The sequence below is a fragment of the Diadema antillarum genome, unplaced genomic scaffold (genome assembly GCF_040938485.1).
Source record: "Diadema antillarum isolate AM-2024a unplaced genomic scaffold, OU_Dant_1.0 seq00000187_RagTag, whole genome shotgun sequence".
NCBI classification, from domain to species: Eukaryota; Metazoa; Echinodermata; class Echinoidea; order Diadematoida; family Diadematidae; genus Diadema; species Diadema antillarum.
The window spans coordinates 254,212-266,578 of NW_027271251.1; the positions used below are offsets into that span (position 1 = coordinate 254,212).

Consider the following 12,367-nt stretch of genomic DNA (forward strand, 5'->3'; position numbering starts at 1 on the left):
AGGTCAACGGCTCAAATTTTCGTTGGTAGTCTCGTCACGTGATAGTTCTGTATGGATTGTACACGACGTTCCCTATGACAGCAATTGTCAATGGGTAGTCTAGCTTTACTGCAAATTTGCGTCAGGACTGCTCAACCAATGGACAAGATTCTTATGTCACAAAAATGGGCAGAACCTCTACTTTCTGAAACCGTGCGCCCCAAGTTTGTGCGATCTTCCGTTCTCAAGATATCCCGTCTGGAAGAATTGCAAGACGGCAAAATATGCTCACTAAATTCGTCAAATTTGGACTGTTCGCCATAGACAATTCTATTATACTCATAAGGTACTTTTCTGATCTAATTTGCGTCACTGCTACAAATGTTACAATAAAGATATATACACATAAATAATCCCTAAAGTGTGCACTTTCAGAATCCGGGCGCCCCAAGTTTGCTTCTTAAACAGTTTAAAAGTAATGGCATATTTTGTGGAAAATGCGTCGATTTTTGACCCGTTTTACGGTTGTAGCGTTCGCGCGGAAGCGCGGCTTCGCAGATGACCGAAAGTTTTCAATATGAATAGCTCGCACAAATTCATACATAACATTTGTGTTTGTGTGCATGGGGACGATCCGATGGTTCATACAACAAAAGGGTTTCGTACAATTATTTTTAACATTGTTAAACGTACTCTTCCACATTTACGTAGCATATAATGTGTCTTTATATTTATTTGGATTGTTATCTTGAGACTTGAGGCTAAAAACCGTTATTATGAAAAAGTGGACCTTTCAGAATTTGGGGGGGGGGTGCGTACGCACCCGACGCACCCCCCCCCCCCCCCCCCCCCCCCCCTGGCTACGGGCCTGCACTTATCCAAGTGGCTAGTGAAGCTGAAACACCTCATTTCTCCCGGCCCTATCAATGTGTGAGCCCTACATGGCCCCTGGAAACTTCACCCGCTGAAATCTATCCCCGCTGAACGCTAGTTGGCGCACTCCTCGCCAGCGTTTCCTTTTTTCGACCGAGAGTTGGCCATCTTATGGAGTGTACGATCTTTGGTAGAATCTTGCTTCGCATGTATGCAGCTGACTCAGCTAGGCTAGGCCAGTGGGCTAGGCTAGGGGTTTGCTTGCATTATTGTACGTCGCGTCAAGTATGGTCAACATTACAGTAACCGGTGAGGGCAGCAGAACCCCTGCCAAAGCGGGTTGATAGCACAGTGATAGCTCTCCATGCCCTGTGTATGTGAGCTGCTGAGCAATGAGCTGATGCGTGCTCGCTCGTCACACGTTGCCGTTGCATCATGCTGGTGTGGTGCATGGTATTGCGGCATACCCTGTTAGTTGCGAGCGTACGTTGCACACTATAATACACGCACGATTTACGTACGAAAGCGATGTGGTGTGTGTATCCAGCAAGATGGCTACGTTTAGCATAACTTCACTGCTTGAAGAGAGGTTGGAAAAAGCGAAGGAGAATTTAGAAGATGTCGAAGAAAACATTCGTAAATTAACGGGAGGTGGACGAGAACCTGGGCATGTTGGTGAAAGGAGGTAAGGAACGCTTGCATGCAACCTTGGTAGTTCGGGAAATGTATCGTGACTGCACTCGTCGCGTCGTACGGCCGCGTTCGCCTGCTTTCCCCCTGCCCTGTAACGCTAACATTAATTTCACGTACCAACTGTGAGCTGAGCTGAGTAGAGTACAGTGTGTCAGTAGACAACCTATTATAGACCAATAATTTTACAGATGGAGGTATGTAATTTGCTGGAGCTGTCGAGATGCAGACGGGAGAGGGGAGGTTTGGACCTGTGAACCTGCTACATATTGTCTAGACTCTAATCAATGGCAATGCAAGCTAAATTTGGGCAATTAAGATCTTGAAAATATGAAGGAATTATTTTGATATTAATGTCATCTGTAAATAATGTGGGTATATCTGAAAGTAATTGTGCAGTGCAGTGCCAGTCCCAGTAGTGGTTTATGGTTGTGAGAATGTTCTTGTGACCGTTAAATATGTGTCACAATTTTTTTTGGGCCCTTTTTGTTTTGTTTGTGTGTGTGTGTTCACATCATGCATGTCTTATAAAAGGAAACCTAAATCCAAAGAGCTTAGAGAAATGTGGATTGAGTGAAAGTAGCAACAATAGTAGAACATTATCAGTAACATTAATCAGTGAATATTTGAAAAAAAATTGATGCAAAAGTTATGAATTTTTAAAGTTTTGGTGTTGGGACTGCTGGATTAGGAGACTACTGGAGATTATGATGTAAATTTATGTGGGGACAACAATATAAAGGGAATTTCACAAAAATTGTTGTGAACCAAATCAGTACCTTTTTGATGATATCAATTGTAATGTATTGGGGTAAAAACTCATATTTCACTGGGACATTTATTTTCATCAAAGTAGTGGAGAAGAAACAAAACAAAACAAAACAAAACTCACATTCATTTTTGGGAAACTACATGTAGCTTTTGTTAATTATTTAGGAGCATTAAATGCCACCATAATCTGGCAATTCATTGCAGTTGTAAAATTAGCAAGTCTTGCACATTTGAGCAAAGTTGGCAAAGTTAGAAATGTTTCAAGTTCCACTGTAAAATATACATGATAGTACAAATTGTACATCCATAATGTCAATGGCTTAACTTTACATTTTTGCCAAATTAAGCAGCTAATGGGAAAGCTGATACTTGTCAAAATACTGTACTGTGTAACCTAAAATGTTAACAGCTGTCATTCATGGGTCATACATTGTAACCATGCAAATGAGTTGACATTGCCATATACATTGTATTCATCCACTCACTTGAATGTGCAGTGTAGTATCTTAATTGAAAGAGGAATCAATAAATGAAAGCATATTGATAGACAATCAAGTTTTACATATATTTCTATATGAAGCAGTAATGGATGAGAAATTATGATTATTATTTGTTTTTCATGTATTGACAGGGTTTCTGTCGGAGACACCAGAAGACTTGTTGTTGGAGAACAGCGGAGAGTTGTTGGTGATGTGAGGAGAATATCGGGTGACCAGAGACGATTTTCAGGTGACCAGAGACAATTTTCGGGTGACCAGTGGAAATCAGCTGGTGATCAGCGAAGGATTTCTCTCGATTCATCCATGGGGAAGGGTAGAGGCAGAGGACTGACAGTGCAGAAGTAAGGTTTTTTGTGTTTCATGCGTGAATTATGAAGAGTGTTGAACTGGCAGTTTTAAGAAAAAGAAAATGGAAAACAGCAGATGTAAACTCCATGTTTCACTGTGAAATAAATGTAAGCAACACAAATGTGATGAGTGAATACATTTTGGGTATTGATTACATTTTTCAGTTTGAAATGATGTGAAGAAATTTCTTGGCATAGATTTTTTTTTTTTCTCTCTTTGCTCTATTTTCAGCATGATTTTCCATTTTTCCTCATAAAATGAAACAAGATGACTCCAACTTCATGTTTGTGTTCCATCTACTTGTTTACATGCTACACAAGCAATTTATTTTAAGAGGAGCCACACTCTTGACATTTGACAGTACAAATTATCTTCACTTGATGTTTCATATTGTATTGTTGAATTGCAGGCTCACATTGATGGAGAGACTGGGAGCTCCCCCTGCTAAAAGACAAAACCTTGGAAGTCCATTTAGCAGGTTGGTTCTACAGCTAACAGTTGTGAATCTCATCCTTGTTGCTATCAATTCACTGCTTGTAGAAAACACCTTGAATATGTTACAGGTTTCCTCATCTATTAAATGGACATGTAGCATCTAGAGTCCATGTCATCCTAAATGCTTCCAGCTGATCAGATTCTACTAGATTGCTGTCATTATTTTGTAATTGAGTGGATTGGTTAAAAAAAGCAATTTAGTTTTAATTTCAGTGGGTCAGGCCACAAGTATGAGAAGTGTCAGTCTTGCGATTTACGTAAAAACTTAAAAAGAATGGTGAACCAGTATGTACCACAGTATCAAAGACAATACTTTAAATATGACCTGAAAAAAAAAAACCCACAAGAAATCAAATGCAATTTCAAAATGAACTTTGCTCTTGATTTCATTATGTGAGAATAGTGTTTGTATAAAAATGACAGGGTCATGTTTGTCCCCTGATATGTGACATAGGTGTTCACAAGCTGTCAGGATAGGTAACCTAGTATGAAGAACATACTTAGATCTTTATCACCTTGCCATATTGATTATGTGAATGTGATATACTTATATTTTCAGGCTTGGCAACCGCGTGGGACCAAGGAATAGAGCCAACAGTGACGATGAGGATGAGGAACAGGACCATAAGGTTGGTATACTGTGTCTCCTGATAATGGAATCAGCAAATTATACACCACATCCTTGCAAATTAGATAACCAATGTTAAAGTAATGGTCTCCTTTCCCTACCATTACCACTAAGTTGTTTGCTGTGATTTAAAAAAAAAAAATTCATTGGAAGCCATTTTTTTTTCATATATAGTGTGTAATATGACTGGTCGTATACTATTGATTCACTCCAGTTCCTATTGCACATGTTTGATGAAAACAGTCATTTTTTTTAAATTAAAAAAAAAAAATTAACTTTGGAATATGGTGATACATTCACTACATTAAGTTTCACTTGTTGTAAGGAGGAGAAATTGTTTAGTTTGGACAGAGATTTGAGAACCTTTGCCCTTGATAAGAACAAAAGTTGTATTATATATACAATCCAAATGAATTCTTTACTGGATAGAAATAATGAATGGTATGTTTGTATCGAAGACAGTGTGTCCTCTATAGGAGTGTTGTAGTTCTCGACAGTCTCGTATCATCATGTTAGTGCATTTGTATCTCAGTCAATATTGGGCAGCCTTGATATTGCCATGAGGAAGTGAAAAGAATGATAATTACATGTCAAAAAATTATTGAGAGAAGTTTGAGGAATGTGTCTTGATTGTGCTTTCTCTACTTATTTTTCTGGGCAGCCATTGATTCAGTCCTCTGTGGTAGCTACCCCGACCTCTCTGGCCACAAGAACTCGGCAGCAGAGCATCAAGGATCATAGCAAGGACAAGGCCAGTGTGGACAGGTGAGGCAGTGTCTATAGAGCTCATGAACACAATTGTAAACTAGAGAAGCACTCTCAGAGCGCAGACCTCCACCAAGCATGCAGCTCATTTCCACCACTGATCGTGTTCTTCCATAGAGATCAGTTCTTTCCACCCATACATAGGCGTGCTGAAAGTCACCGATTTTCCAATATAGAAGCCTTTTGTTACGTCATCAACTTCCAGCTGCGCGGCACACCTCGCCTTGCCAGAAACTAGAGCACGCACTTTGGTGCGCACATGAAAACCTCAAATACGTGGAGCTTGAACTCCCAAGTTCATTGACCCTACCTGCCAAAGTATCAAAAATCCTTTATAAAATCCATAAAAATTGCCAGGTCACTACCAAAATTTATTCATCTTTTACTTGTATCATTTTCAACCTTTCGTGTAAGTTTCATCCAAATACGTTCACAACTTCTTGATTTATTTTGCACACGGACAAACAAACCAACAATCTAGCACCAAAGAAAGCATAACCTCCTCCCTTGGCAGAGGTAATGATTGACGCATGGATGATAGCAAGTGGATAAGTGGGATTTCACGGCATGATAAAAGGATGCATATCATTTGTACTCTCATTGCAACAATAGCTACGTTTTCAACATCATTTGCTTTATTTGGGATTGTTTACCTTTTTTCTTTTCAGAAACAAGAGAATGTTTGGTCATCTACTGGGCACCCTGCAGAAATTCAGAGATGAAAGTGTAACCAAAACAGACAAGGTCAGTCTCCACTCTCAAGCTGTGTGACGGATGACTTCTAAGGCACAGAAATATGTTCATGTTGACCCAAGCATAAAAAAGGAGTAGTAGAACGTAGGGAGATAGAGTTACTCTTTGTTGCATGGTTATAAATGCTATTTGTAGGCTAGGGATTATATTTTGAAATGCATACAAAGTCATTTTCTTCTTCTTTCATTCCTATCAACCTGTGTAAGTCATAAATATTTTCCAAGATTCTTCTGACAAATCTATCGTTCAGGCATTTTTACCATATTCAGATGTTTATGTGTATTGCAGTTATTGAGCGGCCTAGATTAACTGTCAAATTAGTTATTAAAGCAGTCAACTTTTGTGGACAGTAACTATAGTACATCTTGGCCTTGTCACAGATTCTATCACGACTGTTTTTGAATATATATATATCATGCAGTAGGTATATATGTTCATACACTTTAGGACTCTGCATGCCTGCTGCTTGACTCTGTGCTAAAGGAAGAAAAAAACTATATGAGAAATGAAAAAGATAAAGCCATCTTTTCACAGAATATTTATACTTCCATGCATGTGAATGTTAGCACATGAATGTAGCATTATGCTGTTATAGAGATTTACAAGTATGATGAATTGATGGTGGTTATGTTTCTCCTGCCAGGACAAGCGGCGTAAAGAGATTGAAAATAAGTTGGAAGAGAAGGCAGTGGAAGAAAAGAAGGCAGTAGCTGAGGAGAAGAAACACCTTTTCCAGCAGCGAAAGGAAAAACAGGCAGAACTAACTAAGCTGGAGCAGCTTGTTGAGTTAACTCAAGAGGTAAGATACCATCTGACAGTGGTTGAAGATAGTAATCATATTAATTATTCAAGAAAATAACAATTAATTGTGTGGGTGCACATCCTTCACTGGCCACTTCTTGAGGCTAAATGAAATCTTAACAGGAGTGACAAGCAATATATTTTGAACGAATTATACACTACTCATACTTGATAGCTGTTAGATTGCTGAGGTCAATGTATATTGCTTATTTCATGCCATTTGGAATTTCTTGGTAACACTAAGAAGCATTGTACCTTGGGCATTCTGGTGTGAGAATGGGCTGCTGGAAGTTGAAACTTTGCAGTTTGGGCAATGTGTATTCACAAACGACTAGCAGGTTATTAAATGTATGTTACCCATTTGATATATACACATTGATTTATTTTCTTCCAGCTTACAGTTGCATCATCACATGCCATAACATTTAGAACAGTGTTATGCAGGTGTATTTTCAAATGTCCATACATTCATCCTGCCAGTTCATAATTCACCATCTATGACATAATAAGCAGTGTTATGGCAGGTGTCTGAAGTTAAAGAGCTGAAGATGTTGCAGGCATTGAACGTATCATCTCTTTATGTCTGCACAGCACAAAGAGTGGGATGCTCATACGCTCCAGTTGAGTAGTTTTATCCGAACCAAGGCTAAACCACACCTTTACTACCGGCCAGCAAAGTGGACTCTTGGTACTGAGAAGCTTCTAAAGGAGACCAAACAGTTTCTGAACAGTAAGACCTTTTTGCCTTTGTTACTTTAATTGGGATTTGGTCATATACTTCAATGCAAAGCGTTCTCTGCTTTTCCCATTAATGTTCTGTAAAACCCGCTCTAGCCGTATGTGTTCCAAAGCAGTGGAATTTGTAGAATGTTTGGTGTGTATGTAGATGAAGTGCGATAGCCTCTTGAATCATAAATGTAGAGAATTCTCAATCCTAGAGATTTTAATGTTCCTTTCAAAATACTGTAGATTATATTTGTATATATATATATATATTAGGTATAGTACCATGTATAGCAATGCTCAATGTATTGTGAGAGACAGCAGTGTTTCCTCAAAGGAAGATATACACAAATGAAACCAAGTTCAAGTTCAAGTTTATTTAACCAATTACACTTGTATGAAAAAAAGAAAGAAAGAAGTCAAGGTAAGAAAATGTTCAAAAGAATTTATTTGAAAATTTGTGTGGCTTTTCATTTTAAAGGTACAGTAGAGAAGCGAAGGACCGAGTTAGACAAAAAAGTTGCAGAGTTAGAAGGCAAGAAGACTGGAGATGATAGGAAAACAGTCAACAAGGAGGAAGAGGTGAAGAAGGAGAGGAGAAGAAGTGGAGAACAGCGGGGACGTCGCCATAGTAACAGGGATGAGGTAAAGGGTAAGAAGGATGAAAAGGTGTCACATAGGGATGAAGTAAGTAAGCATGAGAAAGAGGAGAGAAAGGGCAAGGAGAAGAAGAGAACAAGGAAATCCAGAGACGGTGATGAAGACGATGAAAAAGAGACTCCAAAAAGCAAGGAGATAGTGGCGGAAATGTCAGCCACAGACAGTGGTAAAGTGGAAGAGATGGCAGTTTTTGAAGAGAAGACCGAAGATCAAATGGAAGCAGAGGAAGCTGGTAATAGGGAAGACATGAAAGGACAGGAGGATGGTAAGGATGAAGGTAAGTATGAAGAAGGGATGCAGATGGAGGAGAATGAGGGGCATGAAGTTCCAGAACCCGATAGGGAGCCAAATCGCAAGCGTCGCTGGGACAGCATGGGTGGGCAGGAGGCAGGGGCTGGCGTAGTGAGTGAGAACGGAAAGGGGGAGGGGAAAGGGGAGGTTGGAGGGGATGGAGATGGGGAGCTGGTAGGGGAAGAGTCCTGGGGAAATGTTGGATGGGGGATGGAGGATGAAGTAGAAGCACAGAAAGAAGCAGACACAACCACAGGACAGATTGAGGAAGCCCAAAATGACCAGGAGCAGTTGGATTACATCTATGATGACATCTGAGTGATCTGTTATCTCAAACGCGGTCCACAAACCCCAGTGCTGCAGTGCTATGTCCCTGCCCTTTCAAAGCCATCAATTTATGCGCATGTTGAACATTATTTCCAAAAAAGAAAAGAAAATTGTTTTTAAGGCTCACATCAATCTACACCATGTTTTTCGTAATTTTTGCCAGAAAGTTCAGTCATTACAATAACCTGTACAAGCCTCCTTGTATCATGTGTCATTTAAAATCAGTTTCTCCGTATGTTATGTTACTTTCAACCTTGGTAGTAGTAGTATTGCCGCTAAGCAGATGTTTAAAACTTGTTTTCAGATTTTTATGTTTTGTTGTAGTCTTACCAAATATCTCTCCATCTTTCCCCCTCCATTGCTTTTCAAGGAGAGTGACTCATCAGTGTGCTTAATTTGCTGATGACACCCACTTTTTGTGCTGTGACTCGCGCTATATATTGCTATTTCTTTTGAGAAATAAAAAAGCAAATATCTCCATCATGGGATTTGGTGCTTCATGTAGGTTTTATTGCACCAAGAAGTTACGAAATGTGGCAAAGACGATTATTTATGTCTAACTGTGCATGGCAATATGGTTACTTCAATGACATTAATGCCTTTGGTCTGTTTCATGACGCATATACTACAGACATAGTTTAAATTAGTGAAATTAACAAAGAATAATAAACTGTGAAGGAGGGGGTGGGGGAACACTTCTGGGTGATTTTTCAATGAAGAATCTTCTTTACTGGGTAGGTTTTAGCATGACAATTCGAAAGAATCGTTATGTATGTACTGCCCTTTGATATGTATGGAATACACTGACAACCCGCCCAAATTACATCCAAAAGCAACATGGAGGGGAAAAGATGCTGTCTTGTCTCTTACTGTCAATGTGTGTGTGCCTGTGTGCAAGCTTTAGTAGAAATCGATCCCAAAGATGCCTTCTTCAGAGGCAGTCTGATTGCAGAACTTCATACAACCTTTTACACTCTTCGGCATGAGTCTTGAATTGCTTATCTATGCAGAAGATTAGTTCAGATTGAATGACTTTCGCTTTTGATAAGCAAACTTCCCACAAACTATTCATAGAGTTGCCAAATATAGCAAGTCCTTTTTCATAGATATTCATCAAAGTTGTCACAGCTTACAAATCGCTTGTCTTTAATTTTCACCTACAGTAGCCCATCAAATTATTTACATTTTTTTTTTTCAAGTATGTAATGGATCCCTTTGGAAACTTTTTGCATTTACATAATGTATTTGTGTGAATATAACTAAAAAGCATCGGCTTCTACAATGTCATTATCAAAGTGTCCGCATTAAAATACATTATTAGCTCACACCTTCACAAACATGAAGCAAGTGTTTTTTAAGTTATATTTTCTTGCCTCATATGGGGAAGGGGGGGGGGAGGGGGCAAGGGAGGGGGCAATGATCTCCCTTTCCTCCACTTTTCGCAGAGAACTTGAAAATGCCACTTTTAGATTAGATCATATTTTAGGAAGGTTTCTACAAGATTGAAACCACACCAGCACTTCATTGATGTGTGCAGTGTTTCACCAGTTCCATGATATGGGACTTTCAAATTGCCAGTGTATCAAATGCATGTTTTATGTTTGCATGTGTCTGTGAATGAGTGAGTGAGTGTGTGTGTGTGTGTGTGTTTGTGTGTGTTTGTGTGTGTACATGTATATGTGCATTAAAAGAGCAAAACGCCCTGATCGAGTTGAAATAACCTTCTTTTTTTTTGGGGGGGGGGGGTATGGTTTCACTACATCAATGTCTCAAAAGTCAGGGAAGATACTATGCACTATGGGACCAATAAAATTTCAATGTGTAAATGTTTCGTTTGATGAGCGTCCATGCACTGTTGTGTTACTGTTCATCATAGATATGTACGTCTCTGCAGTTGAAGGAGCTGTCTTGGAACGGTGCAAGATTAGTTTGGAAACAAGTGCAAATGTGCATCTAAAACCTCATTTCGTAAAGCTGGGAGATTATAGTTTGCAGACCATATGAAAATTATCGATAAGTAGATATCTTGTTTATGGGGGGAGAGGGGAGTGGTTGCCTTCAAATCATGGCTGTGACTGGCCAGGAAATTCTCTTTTTTTTTTTCTTTCTTTCTTTCTTTGTTTACCTTTAGGGCAAATTCATACAAAGCTTTGTGAAAGTTGTATACTGCACTTCTTCCTTATTTGTGTTAAACTCTGTGCAGCTTTTTCCCCTTTCAATTATTCCACAGTAGTAAATTGGGGTGGGGGGGGGGGGGGAATGCGTAAGAGTGTTGCTATGGGAGAAGTTGAGAATAGAATACCAGAAATTGCATTTTTCCCCCCTTGCCTGGAGGACCTCGACCCAGGAGATTGATGTAATTGTGTGTTCACCACTTTTCATTGTTTATCTCTCTTGTGGTTCTGTATTTTCTTCCTTTTTTGTCCTAAAAGGCTTTGATAAGATTGTATGTATTAAAGACAGTCTGGCCCACATGCTCCATTCATCGATAAAGTAAGTACATATAGAGGGAGGGGGAGCATATTTGTTTCCTTTATCTATTTTTTTCATGCGTTTGTAGACAAATGTGAAATTTAGATCTTGTTGTGAGTTGTACATTTAGTTTGAGTGTACTCCTCTTAATTTGCACCAATTTTGTGTGTGATCTGTGAAGTCGGTTATTGATGCTAAAGAACCACTCTTCAGTGACTTCAGCTCGTAGAGAAAGGAGAAAAGAATAAGATATTAGGTTACAATGATTACAAGTATTAAAAAATAAGATGAGAAAAAGAATGAGCTAGTACTCTGTATCAAATACAAAACAATCCCAGAGAGCCAGACACATACCTGGATAGTATCTCATGTGACATTTTCCAAAGATGGTGATATGCATGTAAAGAACAAAAGTGTGATTTTATGGCAAGATAGACACTTTCTAGTTTGGTCCAAGGACTGTTTACTGGTACGTCCCAAGCTAGTGACAATTACAGTTATACAAATGTCCAATTTTTACCCACACCTTTGTACACTCAAATTACTTACTACATGATACTGCCACAAAAGGCCTGTATAACTTGCCATTTCCTAAAATTCCTTGTTGGTAGTATAATGGCTCCATTGAGTTAGTCATTAAAAAAATTCAAAGGAATAATTGTGTTTCCACTTCATGATGCATTTCAGAAAATATGTATTTGACGGTTTTGAAGGATGTAGAAACTACTAATAATTCATTGAGAAAGTTATGAAATGTACTGTGAATTATCAGATATCTAATTACAGGCATACTTGCAAATTGTCACTGTGCCAAATATGATGTATGTAAGTACAAATATCCTGTAGAGGTATGTTTGCATGTGAATTTATTCATATATTTCAATTCTGTTTCCATTTGTCTTTCTTGATTTGATACTAAGAGTTGTCTTTACTCTGCATGAGTCTTAATCAAATTTAAGAAAGCAATGGAACAAGATAGGATGAAATGTCCCTTTTCCTTTTTTTGTGTGTGTGTGTGTGTGCAGTCATTCTAAAGGTTGCAGCTCTCCATTGCCCATTTCCCTTTAAAGTATTTCATCATGATGGCGTACAGTCATATAGTCCTTTTGAATATGAGCCAGGAAACTACCTTTCTGGCAAAGAGCGAGGTAAATGCACTGTTGCCTTCCTATACCCTGTACTGAGTCAACTGTAGCTTTCCATTATAGTCACCTTGTTGGTTGCATGTCTCTTTGAAACCAGAAAAGAAAAGAGGAGGAAATCTATGAATACATTTGTTTGACTTTTCTTA

The 12,367-nt window shown here is 38.8% G+C and overlaps 1 protein-coding gene across 1 annotated transcript; it reads left to right on the forward strand.

Moving 5' to 3' along the window:
- Positions 1-1,403: 1,403 nt before the first annotated feature.
- Positions 1,404-8,595, forward strand: LOC139728613 (uncharacterized). The gene is made up of 9 exons (XM_071639555.1): positions 1,404-1,537; positions 2,945-3,154; positions 3,571-3,639; positions 4,216-4,285; positions 4,946-5,049; positions 5,718-5,793; positions 6,446-6,601; positions 7,195-7,333; positions 7,808-8,595. The coding sequence occupies exons 1-9, from the start codon at positions 1,404-1,406 to the stop codon at positions 8,593-8,595; spliced, it is 1,746 nt and encodes a 581-aa protein (XP_071495656.1).
- Positions 8,596-12,367: the final 3,772 nt, after the last annotated feature.